This window comes from Tauraco erythrolophus, chromosome 27 (genome assembly GCF_009769465.1).
Source record: "Tauraco erythrolophus isolate bTauEry1 chromosome 27, bTauEry1.pri, whole genome shotgun sequence".
Classification (NCBI taxonomy): Eukaryota; Metazoa; Chordata; class Aves; order Musophagiformes; family Musophagidae; genus Tauraco; species Tauraco erythrolophus.
In genome coordinates this window covers 2,811,464-2,832,751 of record NC_141491.1, presented here as the reverse complement: position 1 = coordinate 2,832,751, position 21,288 = coordinate 2,811,464, and the positions used below count along the sequence as shown (strand labels likewise).

Sequence of the window (21,288 nt, the reverse complement as noted above, 5' to 3'; positions counted from 1 at the left end):
CCTCTGAGCCCCTAAGGACAGGGGGATGGACAGAGGGAAGCGTTGCCCTGGCAGCGGGGAGCAGGGAGCCAGCCCGCACCACCATCACACACGGAGCAGCTGCCCCTTCCCTTCCCAGGGAGGGTCGAGGGGACAAGTGTATTTGGGTGCCATATAGCCCCTGACCCTCCGATCCCAATGGCAAAGGGTCCCAAGAGGCCGGGCTCAGCTGTGCTCAGACCCCTCTGCCCTGCTCTGCAGAGCCGCAGACGAGGCAGCTCATCACCGGGGCCCTAATTAGCCCAGGGATTCGCACAGGTGAGGGCAGCATCATTAAAGAAACCAACAGGGAGCAGCTCAGGCTGAGATGAATCCCTCTCCAGCTCATCCCCCGCGAAGGCACTCCTGCTTTCTCAAGAGCTGTCATTAAATGCTGCTGCACGTGATGTAAATCGAGGAGACAAACAGGCAGGTCCTACTGGAAATACAAGCACATCCCAGTGGAGCCAGCACGCCGTGCGGCACGGACACCGGATGAAGGATGCCGTGGGGCATCGCTTGTGCCCATCAGTCCCAGCCTGTCCCACGGAGAGAGCCAGGACCAGGTGGCCACTATAGCCCCACGAGAGCTCAGCTGCATTTCAGAACTAAAGCCAGTTTATCTGGAAGTGTCTGTTTTTCCAGCAAAGGCTCCGACACAGGTTTCAGACGTTAAGGCTGTGAGTACAGCCCTCGCTGCGACACTTTGGCAGGCCTGGGCCCAAAAAATTTATTTTTCTACACATAAATATCAACGGGAAATAGGTAACTTCCTGTGAAACCTAAAGCATTTCTGCATGAGGTTCAAATTTGTACAAGTTGTTTGGGGTTCTTCCTGGAAAGGGAGAGCGACTGAACTGGTTTAGTGCTCCTTTCCTTAAAGTCACAGAAAAAGCAAATCCCTTGAAATTGGTATCAAAGCACTTCAAGAATTCAAAGGAATGTACCCCAGAGCTAATGGTTTGTGTCCCACCTGAGAAAACATCCTCCTCATTACCTCCCCATGGGCATTCTAAAGGATTTCTTGTTTCTAGGTCTGACGTTGTTGGGTCTCATGTTTGCTGCCTGCACAGCACCCCGGCCTGGACGCTCCCACGGAGGTTTCCTCAATCACTTTCTATACAGCTGCCACGTCACTTGCAAATACTAAATCCTGCAAAGGATTTACAGCGATCCAGCCCTCCTCTCAGAACAGCTTTAAAAAGACAAAGACAAGCAGACCTTCCTGGGAAATGAGAAAGCATCAGGAGGAAACAGGCAGTTTCCACAAAGAGCACACCAGTTTAGACAAACAAGCCTGGGACTGGTGACAGGGGTTAAGGAAAGACCCCTCCGCCTCGGAGAGATAAACATGAGCAGCTTTTTTAAATGTAAGGGACACAGAAAAAGCAAGGGATGGACAGATGCTGGTTGGAATGAACTCAGAAGCCTGGGGCAGACAGGCAGAGAGAAGTCAGACTAGGCTTGGAGCACCAGCAGAGCCTGCTTCGTTCCTGGGAGACTGATAGAAAAAGCTCCAAGAAAGAGGAACCTCTTGAAAATGATCTCTCTTCTCTCCTTTTGGGACCAAATCAAAGTACAAGCAAATTACCTCTGAGTAAATCTTTAAAGTCAACATATGTATGAGACAGTTCTTTCCACTCTGAAGATGCTTCATAATCAGTGTTTTCATAAAATCTCCTCAAAAATTAAGCAGTTGATCTTTTCACCTCTGTGGACAACATGGTGCAAAACAAATTAACGCTTATATTGTCAGGGACACGGAGGGACAGCGTCTTAAAAGCTTTGTGCAAATCTGTGCTACAGTTGGTTTTGTTTAATAGTATCTTTCTATTATTTGCTTCTGGTTTATGATTTTGGGAATTTACTACCTACGATGAAAGGCAGATTTTCAAAAGAACTCAGCATGCAATGCTTGAAAACTCCTAAAATCTTATTTTCCTGCCTAAAAAGAATTTGTCCCTCATTGGCATTCAGTAGCTGTTCAATAATATTGATTTATTGATCGCCACTGAAGCCAAAGAGAAAACTTTTGCTAGAGAAGAAACCTCAAAACAGTCAAAGCAAAGATGGAGTTATTTTACATGCTGCTAAGAAATTCTGGTCTAAAGGTTCTGATGAAATTAAATCATGGCATCAAATTAACTATCACGAGAACTAAGCATAAAAAACCCACCTTATTATGGTCTACATTTGACTCAGCATACACTAATTTAGAGATCACTAAAGCAGTCCTGCTGAGGTGATCAGCAGGACTATTAGTGCTGCAATAGTGAATTTGCTTTTCTATACTCAGCCCAAGATGATGCACAAACTAACCCCACAGCACTCAGCACGCTTTAGCAAAATATGCTGCTTTGTACACGAGTTCCACAGGTCTGGCATCTCCAGAGAGAGGCAACAAATGAACACGTTTATGCAGTATTCTGTGGCAGTAATGACTGCCAAAAAGCTGCTGTTTCCTGGGAAAAACGCAGGGAAGAACACAGGCAACACATCAATAGCTGCTCAACGTACCTGTGCTGGGAGACAGCCAGCAAAAGGAAAGGGGAGAGCAGACTCAAATTTCCCTAGTTTTTAAAAGGATCATTCCATGGACTTGGAAAATGTTCATTGGCAAAGTTGTTCTAGCACAGTGCAGGAGAGATCCGACGCTGTCCTTGGGAAGGGAGGTTATGCAGCCAGTAGTTGTGCATTCACGTGCATTTCTAGCCATGAGCAAAGTATTTCACTCTTTACCTCCCAAAAACCTCTTTGGGAGGCAACCAGGGGCTGCACTGCTGCTGCTTCCACAGGACCAGATCCTCTGCCGTTTTGTAAAACGCTCTGGAACACCTGACTAGGAAAGATGTTTTACAAAACCAAAGGTCATTCAAGAAAATTCTGTATTTCTAGTTATTTCCTTTACCCTGCGGGAGGCTTAGGGAATGTCTGCAGTAAACCAGATACCGAATGAATGAGCCAAAGGGAGAGGAAAAGCAGCAGCGAGTGGGAAAGGGGGGAACAAGAACACAACAGCCCGGGAGCTGCACTGCTCGGTACAGCCCAGCAGATCTGAACTGCTGCAGGAACAAGCGAAAGAATTAACACAGATTAACGTGCAGAGGATGGAGGAGTCAGACAGCCCCACCTTGGTGCAAAAGCAGCATATGGGGTTTGTTTTCCTCTTTGCTGTCATTCAAGTTCCAGCAGGTAAGGCAATCTAGTTATTCAATTTAGATAAGCTTCAGTAACTAACAGCAATATAAACAGCTGCCTATGCCTCACCATTTTGTTATTACCTCCTTCTTTCCAAGTGCTAATGCCATTAGCAAATTGACTTCCTCCCTCACACAATCTGTCTCGATTCAGTACGTACAATACTAATTGCTTCCTCATACTTAGGGCCCTGAGCAGGCAGCAGAAGTTTGCACCACAAATAAACCCTCCAGCTGGGAACTGGTAGCAGGCAGGGTTTGCAGGCACTCCTGCCATCCTCTCCTCCAGGTGAGGCAGACAAACTGGCCATGAGTGGGAAAAAGAAGTTTAGGCACCATATTACCAATTCAGAGCAGAAAGAGACATTTTTTTTTCTGCAGTTCAGCCAGTTACGTTGCGAAGAACAGAGACAGTGACTAAGAAAACGTGTATTACGGGAAGAGACAAAGAAACAGGGATGTGGAGAGTATGCTGGAAGGTCCTTGTTTCAGCGGCTTTCACTGACCTCCCTGAACCTCCGACCTCCCTTGTTCCCTTTTTGTGACCCTTCTTTCCCTCAGCTCAGGCTGCTCCCCCTTCCTTCCTCTGCATCCCCCAGCAGACCCACTAATGTAAACATCAGCCAACATGCTTTAGTTTGCTGTATAACTCAAAAAGCATCTAAGGAAAAGTGCCATTTCAAACAGCATCTGTGCCAGTAAGAGGCTCAGTCCCATCCTTTCTGATAACTGGAGTCACACTGTCCATCACAGCTCTCCATCTTAAAATAAGCATTAAAAAAAAAATATTAATCTGTCTTGCTCCAGGGATCTGGCTCCCCTTGGAAAAAAAAAAAAAAAGGGAGGGCACAATAAAAAGATGAAGGACCCTTTTGGCTCCCACTCTGACCTCCTCAGCTGAGCAGTGAGAAAATGGATTGTCCAGGACCTTTCATGTAATCTTTCTGCATTTCTAAACCCCAGCTGCCCACAGGATGCATTTACATTACAAAGTGCAGAGAGGCTCTTCCAGATGGGACAGCTCCTCTTTGTTGATTTTAGCCATTAGCTCCCAAACCAAGCATATGTCCTTTGAGTTCTTCAGCACAGAGGGGATCCCGCAGCCTGTCCCAAACGTGACCCGAGGAGGTCTCACCCCATGCAGCAAAACGGCCAGGAGAGCAGGCAGCAGCCCGCAGCTTCCTCCCTCCTGCGATGGGTGTCTCTCATTTACAAAGTTCAATTGCCCATTTCTTCACATTCAGGAGGCAAAAAGAGCTCCGTAAACCAGGTGTGTGGAAAGTGCCCGTCTCAGTTTTCATTAGCTACTTGTATTTTTGTTTACATGTAGTAAAAAGGATGGCTGCTCTTTGCATGCACTGGGATGAGGTCACGCGATTCCAGTTTCTGTGGCGGAAGCACAGAGGAGTGCAGAAGATTTCCAGAACTCCTGGAAAGCAGATGCAGGCAGTACAGACCCATTTCCAGAGAACAAGAAACAGCTCACGGGTCAGGAGAGACGGAGGGGGGCTGCCAGCAATGCAAAATGGGACCAGTGGCTCCCTAAGTGCCTCCAGGTTGATGAAGATAGCACCCCGAGAGAGAAAGGGCTGCAGCACAGGGGTGAACTCTGCCTGCACGGAAACAAAGCCAGTGAGAAAAAACCACCAGCACCGGCCACGGACGTGTGCCCACCACCGCACATCGCCGCTGGCTCAGAAGAGCCGATGATCCCTCACCATGCACGTCGTTACAGGAGCTACATAAGCTTGCTGCTGGAAAAGGCTGCTGCTGAGCACCAGTGACCTGGCCAGAGCATCAGCAAAACCACGGCGATGCAATGGAAGCCCAGAGGGCAGAACAGGAGATAACGGGAACAGATGGAGGCTGGCACGCCAAAGGAGCATGCCGTCCTTGAAGAAGCAGCAAAAGAACTGGCTGCTGAAGGACAGGGCCTTGAGAATCGCAGAAGAACGAAGCAGGCTGACCATGGATGAGGATGCCCTCAGCGAGCTAAAGACTGGGAAATACTGGAATAAAGCTCAGAGAAAGCAGTGCATGCTGCTAGCTAAGGAACAGAAACAGAGAAAAGCATCGCAGAGCCAGAGGGAACAGATGAGGGAAGAGAGAGCCACAACTGAGCACAGGAGAAACTTCGGTATTGTGGAGCTGAGTCAGGAGAAACTGATGAAGAACAGAAGCAAGAAAATCTTGGACAACTGAATCACCATCCAGGAGCTTCTGACCCACGGGACCAGGTCACCAGATGGAAGAAGGCCATACAGTCCCTTGCTGTCTGTCACAACTGTGTGGCCACCCTCCTGTCCCTTCCCAGAGGGTGAGCCCAGGCACCAGGAAGGGACAGTGCATCTTCCCGAAAACATCGTCTGTCACTGCAGAATGGTTCCTCACAATGTTTCCCAACTTCTGCTGGTTATTGTGCCCATCAAAGTCTCCCTGCAGAAACAGGGAACTCAGTAGAACTACAAACAGGGACAGGCTTGCTTCTCCACTCAAACACAACCAGACAACCCCAGGGCCCACAGACTGCTGTCCTGATATCACCTGCTTCACTGGACATGAAAATTTGCCTCACTACATTTCAGTCTGTTTTTTTTTTTGTATAGGATTCTCTGAGAATAAGGTATTTACCTCCCCACCCAACTCTTTCTATATTAAAGCATGTTGTTGTCCTGGTAAAAAAGAAAAAAATAATAGTATGCTTCAATCTTTAATGTTAGTCGTATCATTATTTTCCCCAGAATTGGGTGTGCTATGCATTCCTGTACTTTAGTTCACAGAAAAAATAAAAGAAAAGGAAACAGACTTAGTAAATACAGTTGTTTACTGTAAAATAAGACCAAAAGTAGAAAGAGAAGGCACTTAATAGGTCCCTCTGCGGATTCTGCTACCAAGGGGGAAATAATCCTCCCCACAGAGTTGCTGCATGTTTTATACTTATTAATCACCAGGAAAAATGAAAGATCCACAAGCCCACAGAACTCTTCCCTTCCTCCCCCTTTAAAGATTTTAGGGATGGGCTCAGCTCTGAGTCATGATTAAAACCACCCAGTTCTGTTCCCAAGCAGCAAGGCTCAAATTGGAGATTCGCTTGTGCTCCCCAATGCTCCCTGCTTCGCTGCTCCACACTACAAAGCGAACAGGGCGAGCTCCAAGCTGTCACTTGAAGATGCTTTACAGTTTTCTGGGCTCTAGCAGAGGGAGATAACTCTCCAGAGGAAGCAGGCAGTGGTGGTCCACCCCTCATCCCCACAGCTGCTGAGACCAGATCACTTGGATCCGATGGAAAGGACAGCAGCCCGCCAGGAAATCTGGTTCATAAGCCCAGCTTCCAAGTGTCCTTGACTCCTCCGCACCTCTTGCTGGGGAAATACATCTACCAAACGGTGATCTGTGTCAACTCACGTCACCACAGAGTTCTTGGCAAGGCAGAAGAAATTAGAGCAAATAAGACAGGAATAAAGATCACAAGTTATTAGCTAAATAAATAAAAAAAATACCAATATCTAAAAATAAAATAAAGACTCATTAGAGGAGCACAGCAGGGTAGTTAGCAGCGAGCAGTGGGCGTCTGTGGCTCAGTGCCCTCTAACTCCTGCATGGACCACTCGAGACCATCCTTTCACACAATGTGGAGGCAAACTTGCCCCATCCGGAGTGACTGTCTGCACTACTCTGTTAAGACTCAAGCTCTGGTGCTACAGTCCTGTACTAACCTCACCAGAATTGAAAGCTTAAGAAAATATTTGGTAATAAACTGTGTCAGCCAGAAAAAAAAATAAAAAAATTACAAACATTGCCATGAAATACTGCATCAATACTAATAAAGAAACAGAGACAAGCAATTGCATTAAATCTCAGTTCATTTCTCTGCAGTTCTTCTCAAAATCTTCAGCAAGAAGTAGAGAGCCATGCTCACCAGGACACCCGCTGTCACTCCGCTTCCAACTCCTAACACGCATGCATAGAACAATTCTCCTTGCCAAAAGTGCTGCTGTTCTTGCCCTTCTTCATGGGTGCCATTTTCTACGTTTCCTTCCTCCTTCTTTGCTGCTAACTTCTGTTCCCAAGTCAAGGATTTTTGAAAGTTCAGGTCCACTAAGTCATTTTGGATCACTCTGACCCCAAAGTAGACTCTCTTGATGACTCTGAACGTCTTCAACACTTGCACATCGCATCGGTAAGTCCCTGCATCAGACTCCCTGGTCGTGGAAAATCTGACGACAGGGTCAGGGTTTTTGAAAGGTCTGAAGAGCACATCATTTGTGGTGATAAGGCCTCGGGCAATCCTCCACGTGTAGCCATACGCTCCGCTCCCGAAGCCCACCACGTCCAAGGTCAGGCAGCTGAACTGGAAGGGTTTGCCCACAGGGACGGTGACGTGGAGCAGGCCACAAACCCAGCTGGTGAGGCAGTCGGACCTGCGCACGGTGCAGTTCCTCCGCTCTCCGGCCGGAGTGACCTCGCACATCTCCTCCAGCCTGAAGCCCAGCCCGCAGGTGACGCTGCAGGATGTGGTGTTGACGACGACTGTCGCGACAGCTGACTTCAGCTCTGCTGGGATGGTGACTTTTCCAAGGGAAGCCACCAATGGTAGATAGAAAGCACAAAGTAACATCCCAAGGATGTGGCTGCTCCCCAGGCTCCTCATATCGGGGTTATCAATCAGACATGCTACTTTGTAAAGCCACGCAAATTCAGTAGTCAAAAAACCCCACAAAATCATTCTTCATAAAATCTTCAGACTTAGTATCTCTGAAATCCCATCAGCGTCATCTTCAAGACCTAATCTTCCCATTAGGAAAAATCTCCAACAAGACAGGCTTGAAGTACAACACTGCTACAGAAGATGCAACACATGACTACGTGGGTCAGAACGTGAATTGTGAATTCCAGTTCTTGTAACAAGGCAACAGAATGTTTTAATCCAGTATATTCCAGCAAATGGGATCTATTTGACAATTTAATAAAGATTAAGTCCTCCCTTCTCTGTAAGATTTTACAGACTATTTCAGATGAATTTCCACTGTAAAGAAATACTGTTCCAGCTTAATTTTCCCACAAAACTATAAAGCAATGTAAATAATGATTGCTGGAACTTAAAATGATGCTGTTGAGCATAGGGAAATCCTAATCCCTTTTGCAGCACCTGCTCAATCCTGTCTTATATAGGCATATTGCAAAAGCATTCCTCAAACTACCAAGATTACAAAACCACAATTCCAACCTCTAAACAGTCTGATGGCACTGACATCCAAGGGGTTCCCAGGGGAGCTGTGCCGATGTCACAGTCCGGTTGCCAGGCTCAGAATCCCCTAAGTCTGAAGCCAAAGCGAGTCTTCTGAGATGAGGACTCAGCATAAAAGCATCACGTTGGGCTCTTGACATCCACCATCAGACTCGGAAGGGACTGAACGGCACCATCCGTCTGGCATCACCCAGGAGCTGCAATCCTGAGCGCCGCGCTCTGCGTCACACACAGCCTCTGACTCCAAACAGAGGCCTGAGCCAAAATCCCCACGTTCAACTGACACATCTGTAAAACCGTATGCTGCCACTGCAGCAAAATGCTTGAAGAGACATCCCAGTGTAACCCACCGAGTGCTCAAGCATCTCAGAAGTATAATACGCTACTAAGAAAGTTCTTAATGGAGAAAAAAAAGCAACGTTCCTTATTTTTGATGGAGTAATTGAAGGCAGTTCAATAATCAGGATCTCCTTACCAACAACTGAATTATGGATTACAGAAAGGATTTGGATTGCCACGTTCTTCAATGGCTCTGGAAATGAATAGCCATGTTTCTCTTCCTAAAACTAAGACTTCTAAGATCTAGGATACCTATTTTTCACTTTCCGATTCCCTGGAGGTGCACTCGACACCCAGCACACTTTGTGCTCAGCTCCCCTTCCACCCGTCTCCACGCAGGTACACAGGGCTTTTACTGGACTACAGATTTACTCCTGCCTCTTGAAAACAGATCATCGACCAAATGCCACACTGAAAAAACCAACCCAAACAACACCACACCAGCTGTGGTGAAGACACAAACGTTTGTGTTTGCACTGGAGCTGTACTGGAGGATTCCTAAACGTTGTCACAATATAAACAATCACGATTGTATGGAAAAGCCAAGACTTACCCACTGACTTTAGGAAATAAAACATACCTCTTTATTTACAAACACAAAAACTAACATCACTGCTATATACTACCATCAAGCCAGTATCTGACAAATATTGTACAAAACTACAGGTACCAAAAAATAAGAGATGGAAGAAAATCAACCAAGGACATACACACTGTACAGGGAAGTTTTAACAGAAATGAAGGCTGGAGTCTGTGATAAATCATACGCTTTAAAACAATCTAGAGAACCATCATTTGTGCATTTTTTTAAAGCTTGTGGGGTCAGCCACACCACATACGGGTGGATTTGACATAACAGCGTTCCAGGAAAGATGCAAGTCATCCTACAAGCAGAAAGAACAAGGAAAACTAATACTGTATGCACGGGAATGAATTTCACTAAATGAAGCAAGCCACTGTACCAAAGCCCGAAATGAAAACACCAGTTTTAAAAAAACTGATTTAAAATGTCTCCTCCCTTCTCATGCAACTACTGCGTACTTCTGACTGCAAATTAATAAATCTCTTTATGACTCCTCTTTTTGGTTTTTAATGTCTGCAAGATACTTTGAAAATTTAAATATGTAATCTCAATAATTATACCTAGAGAAAAACTGAAAGTAATTGCATAGGAACTATAAAAGTCTATAAAACAAGGAGCATTAGGAATGAAAACTTTCTTTTAACAGGCTGTTGGTATAGTACAGAGAGGTGTCAGGCTGTAGGTATTGGACAGAGAAAGTGTCTCTTCCCATTCCCACAAGGAAAACATCACAATCACCTTTAAGGAATAAAAGGTTAAAGCATGGCTGGGAATGAGCTGTTAGCATTCATCTTTCTTCCATTCTTGATCCAGAAGTGGGAAAATAAACCTGAAAAACTACTAATTCGGTTCAGAAAAATATTGGTTCTGTTTTTTCCCTAACTGCCAGTACCTACCAGCTAAGGAGGAAACCAATTGTTTCTGGTAGGGCACCTCACAGGAAAGAGGCAGAATAAAAACACTTGCAAGGACAGAAAGAAACTGCCAACGCAGCTTTTCGTATCACAAGCTAGAAGAAAGCATATAAACTGAGTATTTTATCTAGAGCTACTTTCACTTGTTCCTTCTCCCACAAGCAGTCATCCTTCATGTCTAAAATATTCACAATATGAAGACTCATTCTTTGCAGACTTCAGAGGGTGTCTTGATTCTTCACATTAGATCTCTATCCACCTAAGATGAAATCACATCTGGAACACAATCAGCAGCAGTGTTTCACTAAGCATGTCAGCACAGAAGACATCACACTGAGCTAACAGAAAAGCTGGTAAGGTAATGCAGCTGGCATAGAAGGACTTACAACTCACTGAAATGAAAATTAACAGCAAAGAACGGGAAGTTTGCAGGATACGCAGTCACACGGCATCAGGAATAAAAATACACACTTTGGGTATTCTTCAATCCAGGAACAAATGAAAAATATTTGAAAGACAATGGCTGGTAAGCTCTGGAGTGGCAGAGTGGTGGGTACCAGCTCACTTTAGAAACAGTTATGGATGTCACCACAAAGGCAGTCCAATTAGTCTCTTTGCAAATGGCACGACCTGAGAGTCAGCATCTTACACTGTTCGATGAAGAGGCAGTTAAGGAGGAATGAAGGCTCTTTCCTCTTCCATATTCATTTCTTACAAAAGTCACTCCCTGAATCCATGAACAATCAGTCTGCTGTATTAGTCAGTCCCCTCTGACTGAGCATTTCATCTATTTTCCACGTTACGGTGCCAATATAGGAAAGAATACAGGAAGATAAAGAGGAGTGTCTTCATAACAATTCTGAGATTGCACCACCTGCTAAAGAGATCAAAGACAGGTGAAAAATAAGTAACCAGACTCAAACAGATGTTACCAGAAAGCAGAGACCACCAAATATGGTAGCATTTCCAGAAAAAAAAAATTAAAAAAAACCCAAGATTTTCTAGATAAAGCCATTCTTTTCAGAACGAGATATAATCACCAAGATGCTATCTATGACAAATTAAGATCTCCAGTACTTCTGCGTTTGTATTTGAGATCACATGCACAGGCATGGACAAGGTGGCTGAGGAACTCTGAGCTTTTACTCCCCAAAGTTGCAAGCAAACTTACCTGGTGTAATATTTTTTTGACTCATCAATCCCAAAATCTGAGACCAAAAGCACAACCGAAACCAACAAGTTCCACCTAAGTGTGAGTTAAACCAGACTGCCATCTAAAACTGTGACACGGACCAAGCTTCTCAGTGTGTTTATACTGATTTTGTGTGTTTAAATCTGATTTTGACAGAGCAGCTTTAAGACATTTACTGCCAGATCACGCAGCACAGCAACACACACACACGTGCACCAGGCTCCACGTCCCAGCCATGCAGCTTGCAGAAAGACACTGTGTTATGGCACATCAGCAAACAGCTTCCAGAGGAGAAATGCTCGTTGTGTGACTGGTTTAGCAACTGATTAGTCATCTCGGAAAGCAACAGCACGAGGAACTAGGAGAGCTAACAGCTTCATGCACGAGAGATAGAAAGGGCAGTCTGGCTCCAGGATGCCAGGCAGGTGGCCACTTGAGTCTCTAAGTGGGTATTTGTATGTGGTGGAACACTGGCAACCCCAAGAAAAAAACGGCTGCCCAAAACAGGAATTGTAAGTCACAAAGAGAAGAAAGGCAGGCAGGCGTGAACTTCATGGACTGAAAGACTACTGTGAGTTTGGAAAGATCCAAGTGCCAGTTTCTTTCAGTGGACAACCTGGTCTTCTCGTAACCTGACTCATATAGTCACTTCCAGCACTGCCTACTGAGTTCTACTGCACGGATCCACTAGATCCTCCTGAGCTCACAGCACGGGAGAAGGAAGCACAGGAGCAGGTCCTGATGAGAGCCAGAAGTCCATCACAGCAATACTCATTATTCGCCTCAATCGAGCTAACCACCACGGAAAAGCTCCGTAAAGCTTACAGGCAACAAAGACTAAAAGTAAATTTTAGAAAGCTTTACCATCTCCAACAGATGGGTAAAGTAGGGAGCTTGGGTCTAAATCCATTTGTTCATAAGAAAAGAAAATTTCCATTTTACAGTGTCCAAAAAGCAAAGCTAACTGTGCTGGCACGGGTGTGCACATCCGAGCTCAGCGGCAGTAAAATTCCACTGTTGTCCTTTACAGCCAGTCAGGCTGTATTCTAACAACTGCATGGGAGCATCACAAGCAAAACCACACAAAAATCCTCCCAGACACGACTCTGCAAGGAGGTGGCAAAAAACAAGGAGTCGTCTGTCTAGAACATTGCTCCATTTGAAACATGTTAGAGGAAATGGGAGCATTATTTTCCCAGCTCTCAGAACACACTGAGGCAACAGCCATCACAAGCTGCAGGAAGAAAGTAAGACTGAAATCTTTCTGCAAATGTGGATCAAGCAAATTAGAAAAACAAGTTGATAACGAAGTTACAGAAACATACCTTGAAAAAGCTGAACAGAAACACTTGCTATCGAAACTACTTCTGTGAAAACAGACTGTTTATACAGCTACTTACACACGGAAAATTCATAACATCCAGGATTATTTTTGAAGCAAATGATGACTGAAATCAGTTTTGGAAGCCACATTAAGTTTCCAGGGCACGATTCTTTTTCATTTATATTGTTTTACATACAGTCATGTTCATTAGCAGTGTGATAAAAGAAAGCAATCAATTAGCAATGCTAATCAAACTAATGGTTATACTCATTTTGTCTTCAAACCCATCTTGTCCATCCAGCGTGGTATGACAGAGCGGTCAGGACGTGTAACAGATGCCAGCAAAGACACCTCAGGATCCACACAAGCCAGATAATTCCTTCCTATCACACTTGAAAACATACTGGATGCCCCCTAATGACTTGAGAAGTCAAAAGAGAATCACCCTGCCTGGTAAATCCGACACTAGAAGTCCATCAGCACCTCCCAGGCTACAAACAAGGACTAAGGGTATTCTTGGCCATGTGTTTTATTTCCGAATTTTGCAAGGTGCAGTGTGAAAGGATTAAATGGAAGCCCAGAAAACACCCACCACATTGTTCCATATATAGACTAAGTTTCTTTTATCCCATTCCCTTTTTTTGCAAACAGCAATTATCAGTACTAGCACAAGCAACAAGACAAGAGCTGAGCAGGAAGGACAATGAGCAAGGTGGGTAGCGTAGGACCAGTAGTGAGGGAAGGAAGGAGGAGGGGAATAAAATCACTTCTGTAGTCTAAAATCCACAGCAGCAGCTGCTGAGTTCAAGGAAATGCAAAATTTGATATATCAATTACACTGTATCTGTTTATATATCAACCCAGAGTTCTTCACTACCATCTAAAAAAAAATGGAGTCCACAGCCTTAATCCAAACATGCACTTTCTTTACTGCACCTGAATGAACATTTCTCAAATAAGAAGCTGAAGTAGCAATTGAGACCAACAGGAAACACTTTGTCCCTCTGAGACCAAGTCTGGGCTCCAACAAAGGTGACTGCAACAGTCCTGCACCAGTACACAACCAATACAGTACGACAAAAAGAAAAAAAAAAAAAAAAGAGAAAAGTCCACCAAAACTTATCCTCATTTACAGAAACTGTGCTTTCCGGAATTTAACTACAGCTGCTGTATAGCTATGAATAGAAAATTCAGCTCCTGAATTTTATCTCAAGGTTTATCAAACAGACTGGTATTGATGCTTCTTAGTTCTGCTTACAGAACTTTCCTGTTCCTCATGGCTCTGCCCAGTATTGATGGCACAAAATGCCAACCGCACCTCCAGAATCCTTCGCTATTTATTCTTCTCCCTTGAAATGGACCTACTAAAACCAAGTCTTATTACTGTTTATGTAAGAGCTGATAGAAGTTATTGAAAAGATTAAAGTTATCAAAGATTTTTTTGCTTCTGAAATAGCACTCAATTTCTATTTAAAACCCTGCATGTTCTTTATATGCAGTAACAGAGGCATGGATATCAGTTTTAGTACAAATATTGAAAGCACTTCCACTTAAAAAAAATTAAAATTTTGCCTATCCTTGACAGCAGCTAAACATTTAGTGAGCAAGTGCCATTTGGGAAGATAAAATGACTATATTAAAGTCGGGGTGTGTACAAAGCAAGGCCACCAAGCAAGCCAACGACGCTGACGCTGGGTTCCTTACCTGTCAAAGGCTGTCCCAGCTCCGCCTGCACTTTACCCTTCGCTGCTCCTTCCAGAGGTAAAGCACCTCTGTCCCCTTTGTAGAGTTTCGGTTTAAATGGAGAATCTTTGTCTTTACCTTTTGATCCTTTAGGCCTGCCTGCTTGCTTCTTCTTGGATTTACCATCTCCCTTCACACCCAGCAGCGGATGGACTTCTGTGGAGAGACAACGTGTCACCCAAGTGAGTTATCCCTTAAGATGCCCGCATCAGCACACGCAGCCCTCGGTGTCAGACACAAACAGCACTAAAAATTACAGCTTCAGAATGCTTTTACTCGTTCCTAGCTTGCGAAATTCCAGTAAACACGCGGAGCTGGTGGCTACTAACTGTTGTAAGAAGTGACTTCAAAGGAAGGAGAAAACTAAGGCGTGACCTCCTGGACTTCTGGTCTTCAGAAAAAGCTAAGGCAAAGCTAAAAACCATCTCAGATGCAGAACAGGCACTAAAACAATGGCAGCTTCTACGCACCATCATTAGGCACTCCTTGTAGTTCAATGTTGGTGGTTTTGGGCTTCTTCTTTGGTGCCTGAGGTCCATCAGAGGAGGACTGCCTCTTCTTCTCAGAACCTATTCCCTCATCAGTTAAAGAACTCTGAACTGCATCTGGCGGAGGTCCATAGGGGTTTTCTTCTGGATCTTCAACTTCAGGAGCAATGGGTAAGTAAAGAAGAGCCTTGGAGTCCTCCAGTTCTTCATCACTGTGGAGGAAAAAAAAATCTGCTTTCATTTCAAACTTGCGGTTATTATAACCTGTTATACAGGGAATAAGAGCGATACGTTTTGTATTCGTGCTTCAAACAAAATATTCCTTCACCTGCTACAGAAAGCGGCAATGGGATCCACACTAGTTACATCCACTTCTTCATCTTCTGCAGCATCAGCACCTGAGAACCAGGGAAAAAAGATGAATTAAAGACAGTAAGGAAAAGACCAAACTACTTTGAAAGGGACTGACTCCGCTTAAATGTCCAAGCATGCAGAAGTCAGAATTAAAGCAGAAAACAAACCTAAAGTGTTTCCTCTTCAATCCATCAGGTTTTTATTTATTTTTCTATGTTCTAATACAGCCCTATTGTTATAAAACACCAGTAATAAAGCCAGATAAGACTTAAAATCTTCTTAATGTTTTGTTGTTTTCACTAAACTAGCTCTAAATCAGAGGAAATTTATTTCAATGCTTAATTCCCAAGAAGCCAACGTTCCACTTGAATATCAGAAACTGCTAGACAACAATTAATCTAAACACGAGAAGTGCTGCAAAGCCTGGTAATGAGGAGAGAGCTCTGTAGCGTGCTGGGACTAATTCTTCCTTTCCATGGCTTAACCGTAGCCTTTCACAATACACAACTTTTTGGCACCACCAAGTGGCCACGTTGCACTGCTGTCGACCCAAACTGAGCACTGCTGCTGTTGAGAGCAAGCCTGTACACTGATAAACGTGTCACTGCTACTGCTTTCTGCTCAAACATATACTGGAGCAGGGAGACATTTCTAAAAAAAAGTTGTGTGTCAATTAGCAGGAATTATATTGATTGTGTTAGTTCATACATCGTCATTTACCCACTCCTGTGTAGTCATTTAACACCCATGTACACTGCTGTGACCACTAGTTTTAATTTTTGCTATGGTCATGTAGTCAGACTACACACTGTGCTACATAGAAACACAGTTTATGCAGTACCTGTCTGTTCTGGTTCACTCTTATCTTCATCTTCAATGTCAAACTCTGACTCTCTCTCTTCATATTCTACATTTTCATCCAGCTCTTTGAAGTCAGGTGCAAAGGCACTCCAGTTTTCCTAAACCACAAATTCAAAACGACTTTTAACTTATGCAAAGGAACAGCAGCCACAGTGTGGACTCATGCAATTCTGCATTAAAATCTCATTCTGCATTAAAATCCCCCAAGCCACACACAAATCACAAAAAAAAAAATAGAAATCAAGCCTCGTTTAGGTCCACTGTCACATGGCAAACAAGGCACTGCACAAGTTGGTTCCTACTGAAAACATGGCATTGTAACACTCCTTAAATATTACAATCTGTGTCATAATTACCCCTAAACCCAAAGCTGTATGTTAATGTTTAGCCACTTCAGTTTTGGATCACTCACACTTGAAGAACACATTCAGGAGCCCATTCCCACGTAAAATGTCCCTGTGACGATATTTAAGACTTAATGCAAAGCTTAACTAGCTTGGCAACTGCAGCAGGGGTACCCTCCTCACATCCAGCAAGATGGCAAACATATTTCAAGTTAGGCAGGAGAACCTAAAGAGCTTGTTGAATGGGGATTAATAAAGCATTTCAACAGGAACCATCCAGTCTACTAGGATGGAGACCACTGGGGAACCCTCTGAAGGGAATGACCCGAAATGCTTACCACTTGATTCTGAGCCCATATTGACACAACCCCACTCGAAATAGAAGCGATGATCGGTCGGACAGGATGCCACTAAATTTATTTGAAAGAGAAAAGAGGAGGAGTTTAATTGGTAAATGGAATTAAGAAAGCTTAGTGTTCAAAATAACAAGAAACGTATAATAGCAGACAGTTTTCTTACTGCTACATCCAAGAGCAGCTCTCCTCTGGTCCCGTGGAGGATTTTCACTAGGTTTCCAATACTCTTCTCCCAAATGTACAGGGCATGCTGTCGTGCTGAACCTGCCACTATATATTCACCGTCACCAGAGAAACAGCACTTCTTCCACGGTGTCCTGTGTGCAAAGACAACATCATCAGTTAAACCAACAGCACAGACGATGAAAGACTGCAGAGCGGGCTTGTTCTGCAGACTGAGATCTTACATAATACCATCTACAAAAAGTATTTAAACTTCAAATCCCATTGTGACAGAGAAGTTTCAAATGAAAGCATCTGTCCATTACACCGAGTAAGATACTGAGGTACCCTTCATCCTGAGACCCCCATTAGTGCCAAGCACATGAACCTCATCTTTTCAAGTCGGGCTCACCAGCTGCCTCTTACCTGTTCACTAAATCCTGCAGCTTCTGCATCGGTTCAGGCTCCCCATCTCGTCCACACGTCAGAATTTCACGGCCATCGTACACCCTGATTATCCGGTCGGCCGTGTTTATTAAAAAGCAGCTGCAGGAAGGAGGGCACAGAACATGCACCGTGTTAAAAGACTAAGAAAACAGAAAGTACCAGAATACATTACATGAAAGAATTGCTGGGGCTTTTAAGACTACTCTGTAACTTTCAATTCACCTTTAAAAGACACCACTTGATAAATGCAGTAACTCACCTTCCCTTCCGAGCAAATTCAATTGATTTAATAGCTGTGGTGTTGCTGGTTCCAGTTGTCACTCTGAAGGAAGCAACAAGATCCTGAGTGTCTGTTTTTAAGACCAAGATCTGAAGATTAAGGAGAGAGAAGGCAATCAGTGCTTTCACTATAACTCACTCCCCTTTCAGCACCTTCCACATCAGCTGCTAACCCTGACAACAGAAGCCTCAGCAATCTACACAGGAATAGTTGGGATTCTGCACCTGTAGTTTCTGCGACGTGAACATTGGAAAAGGATCCAACAAACACGGTAAGAGACAACTGCAACAAAAAGACCTAATTCAGAGAAAGATTATAGTCTAGAGATCTCCAAAGACAAAGTGTGATGCTTCATTCAGAAGATCATATCAACGCAACACCAATTATTCAAGAGACATTCAGGAAGCCTCATTTGTGGATTAAAACAAAGAACCCAACCCAGAAACATTAAGTATCTTCATAAGGACAGGAAGTTGTCTAAGCTATCACATGCAGTGCCAGCTGCTGAAGTCTCACCTTCCCCTTGGCATTGCCCGTATAAATGTATTCCCCTCGTCTGTCAAAGGAGGCCACAACATTGAGATCAGAATCATCATCCACAGGTAGGACAACATGTTTGGAGTCTGACAGCGTTAGCATCACTGGTGCTGACTTCATGGGACAAACCAAAACTCTGTTTCTGCAAAGCAGAAAAAGAAGAGTGAGTAGTTTCTTCTCCGGAAGAGAAGTTTCCACATGTAGAAGTAAGAAAAACATCTCAACCTATATCAAAAAATACACAATACCTCTGTATTTTTATTATCTTATTTCATCTTTCTTACTTTAATCGCAACACGACATTAAGCTGGTGTCTACTTTCATTTCCTTTCTTTTTCTGGAAGCTTCTCCAAGTTTACGCAGTAACTTGTAAACTCAGCAAAACATTCCTATACACATCTCTGAGAATCATTCTCTTGTTTACTCTCCTCCCTTCCTGGTATTTCCATAATAAAAAGAGCCACAGCTAATCCAGTTAAGGTTCTAATCACAAAAAGAAGATACACTGACAGCATCTACCAGGTTTAGAAAAAAACACTTTGCAATCTGCAATAAAAACACTTCAACAGTTATTAGTTCTACCAACATGAGAGCAGTTCTACCAAAACAAGAGCATTGAATCCTTTTTTCACGGGACTTACTGGTCTCGAGGGTGGTACTGAACTTTCAGTATCGGCGAAGGAAACCGAAATCTCTGGTCACAGTCTCCAGAGAGCACATCCCACTGCGACACGATGTTATCGGTCGAAGCACTCGCCAGTTTGTGACCATCTCGACTCCAGCTACGGTAACGAGAGGCAGTTCAAGCAAAATTACTCCTTAAACGTGTAAAACGCGCACCCATCAACAGCCAGTTTGAAATTATCAGACCAAGGTTCAAACATAAATCTATGAGCCTGAAAAATAACCTTTGAGCTCTAACATCCAAAAATTCAACAGGCATAATGCATTTCCAAACCCTCTTGAAGGAAACTATCCTAAAAGACAACTGAAATCCCACAACGGGCTGGCATTTCAGCAACCACTACGCCCGGGTGTTGAGAGCTGTCGGGGTGATGAGCACCTGATGCTCAGCAGAGCCAGGCACGGATAATTTCTAACAAAAGCGAGAACAGCCCTTCGCACCGAGAGCAGAGAATCACAGAATCATGGAATGGTTTGGGCTGGAAGGGACCTCAAAGATCATCCACTTCCAACCCCCCTGCCATGGGCAGGGACACTCTCCACTACGCCAGGTTGATCAAAGCCTCATCTAACCTGGCCTTGAACACTTCCAGGGATGGGGCAGCCACAGCTTCGCTGGGCAACCTGCTCCAGTGCCTCACCACCCTCAGAGGGAAGAATTTCTTCCTTATATCCAATCTAAATCTCCCCTCTTCCAGTTTAAATCCATTGCCCCTTGTCCTGTCACTACACGCCCTTGTCAAAAGCCCCTCTCCAGCTTTCCTGTAGGCCCCCTTTAGGTACTGCAAAGCTGCTATAAGATCACCCCCGAGCCTTCTCTTCTCCAGGCTGAACAGCCCCAACTCTCTCAGCCTGTCTCCATAGCAGAGGTGCTCCAGCCCTCGGATCATCTTTGTGGCCTCCTCTGGACTCTCTCCAGCAGCTCCATGTCCTTCTTGTGCTGGGGACTCCAGAGCTGAACGCAGTATTCCAGGTGGGGTCTCACAGAGCAGAACAGAGGGGCAGAATCCCCTCCCTGACCTGCTGCCCACGCTGCTCTGGGTGCAGCCCAGGCTCAGCTGTAACTAACCCCGGAGCTCGCTCCGAGCCAAACCGAGCCTTTCCTCACCACAGCGAGCAGACGGGGTGGATGTGGGCGCTGATGATTTTGGCGATGCCCCTGGTCAGGAAGTCCCAGATGACGATGCGCCCGTCGTTGCAGCCCACGGCGAGCAGCGTGCCCCAGCGGTTGAAGGTGCAGGTCAGGGCCATGCTGATGCAGTCCAGGGTGCCATCGGCCTCCTGCGGGGAGAGCGCGGCGCGGGGGGCGGTCAGGCCGCTGCCGCCGCCCCCCCCGGCCGCCGGGCCGCTCGCAGCAGCCGGGCGGACGGGGGCGGCCCCGCGGGGCGCGGAGGGCGTTTACCTCGGGGTAGTTCTGGCCGAAGGACTCTGCAACGGAACGGAACGGCAGGGAGTGAGTGAGGCACGGAGGCGGCTCGACACCCGCCCCGCCGCCCCGCCTCGCCCCCGCCTCGCCCCCCGCGCCGCCGACCCACCGAGCAGCTCCAGGTTCATCGCGGCCGCCGTCCCGCTCCCTCCTCCGTCCCCGTCGCCGAAGGACCCCGCTGGGGGCCTGCGCTGCGCCGCCCCGGCGTTCGCCTGACGAATCCCCAGCTCCCTCCTCCTCCTTCTCCTCCTCCTCCGGCCCCGCAGCCCGCCAGCACCTCACGGCCCGGCTCGACCCGACCCGCGGCGGCCGAACCCCGCCGCCGCCGTGTGGGGAGAGGGCGGCGGCGGCGGTCAGGCGGCGCTCAGGCAGCGCGGCGGGCAGCCCGGCGCGTGCGCGCGGAGCGTTGCGGGCGGGCCGCGCGCCCGGCGTCCCGCGGAGCGGCGGAAGGAACAGCGGCGGCGGCGGGAGCGGCCGGTCACAGCAGCTTTATTGTGCAGCGCCCGGTAGGCGAAGGCTGGACTCGCAGTCGCGTCTCTTACAACACACGGAGCGCGGAGGGGGGGGGACAGTACCGCGCGGATCGAATACAAACAAATAACAACAGTAATAATAATAATAATTAATAATAATAATAAAGTACAGCGGCTGAGCTCGGTCGTTCCGGTTACTGCGCGCTCGGGAAGCTGGTTACATTTCTCCCGTACCGCCGCGACACGCCCCGGGGCCGGGGGGCTCCGCTGCCCCCGGCCAAGCACGCGCGGCCGCTGCGAGAACGTTTAGCGCTGGTT

The 21,288-nt window shown here is 45.9% G+C and overlaps 2 protein-coding genes across 7 annotated transcripts in view; both read right to left on the bottom strand.

Moving 5' to 3' along the window:
- Window positions 1-20,640, bottom strand: part of RBBP5 (RB binding protein 5, histone lysine methyltransferase complex subunit) — a 39,151-nt gene extending 18,511 nt beyond the window's left edge. Inside the window, exons 1-14 of one of the 6 annotated variants that reach the window (XM_086627337.1) lie at window positions 20,607-20,640; window positions 20,474-20,499; window positions 20,180-20,352; window positions 19,029-19,169; window positions 18,367-18,529; window positions 17,830-17,939; window positions 17,550-17,669; window positions 17,125-17,278; window positions 16,944-17,015; window positions 16,242-16,359; window positions 15,375-15,444; window positions 15,029-15,258; window positions 14,520-14,714; window positions 10,230-11,176 (exon numbers count right to left, since the gene is read on the bottom strand). In XM_086627337.1, the coding sequence (XP_086483463.1) occupies window positions 11,148-11,176; window positions 14,520-14,714; window positions 15,029-15,258; window positions 15,375-15,444; window positions 16,242-16,359; window positions 16,944-17,015; window positions 17,125-17,278; window positions 17,550-17,669; window positions 17,830-17,939; window positions 18,367-18,529; window positions 19,029-19,169; window positions 20,180-20,352; window positions 20,474-20,499; window positions 20,607-20,625 (1,620 nt within the window). In that variant the 5' untranslated portion in view covers window positions 20,626-20,640 and the 3' untranslated portion in view covers window positions 10,230-11,147. Of the gene's footprint in view, window positions 1-10,229; window positions 14,715-15,028; window positions 15,259-15,374; window positions 15,445-16,241; window positions 16,360-16,943; window positions 17,016-17,124; window positions 17,279-17,549; window positions 17,670-17,829; window positions 17,940-18,366; window positions 18,530-19,028; window positions 19,170-20,179; window positions 20,353-20,473; window positions 20,500-20,606 lie in introns of those variants that run through there. The other 5 variants (XM_086627339.1, XM_086627341.1, XM_086627342.1 and 2 more) reach the window with 5 other exon arrangements.
- Window positions 7,071-7,948, bottom strand: TMEM81 (transmembrane protein 81). The gene has a single exon (XM_009991935.2). The coding sequence runs from the start codon at window positions 7,939-7,941 to the stop codon at window positions 7,078-7,080; it is 864 nt and encodes a 287-aa protein (XP_009990237.2). The 5' UTR covers window positions 7,942-7,948; the 3' UTR covers window positions 7,071-7,077.
- Window positions 20,641-21,288: the final 648 nt, after the last annotated feature.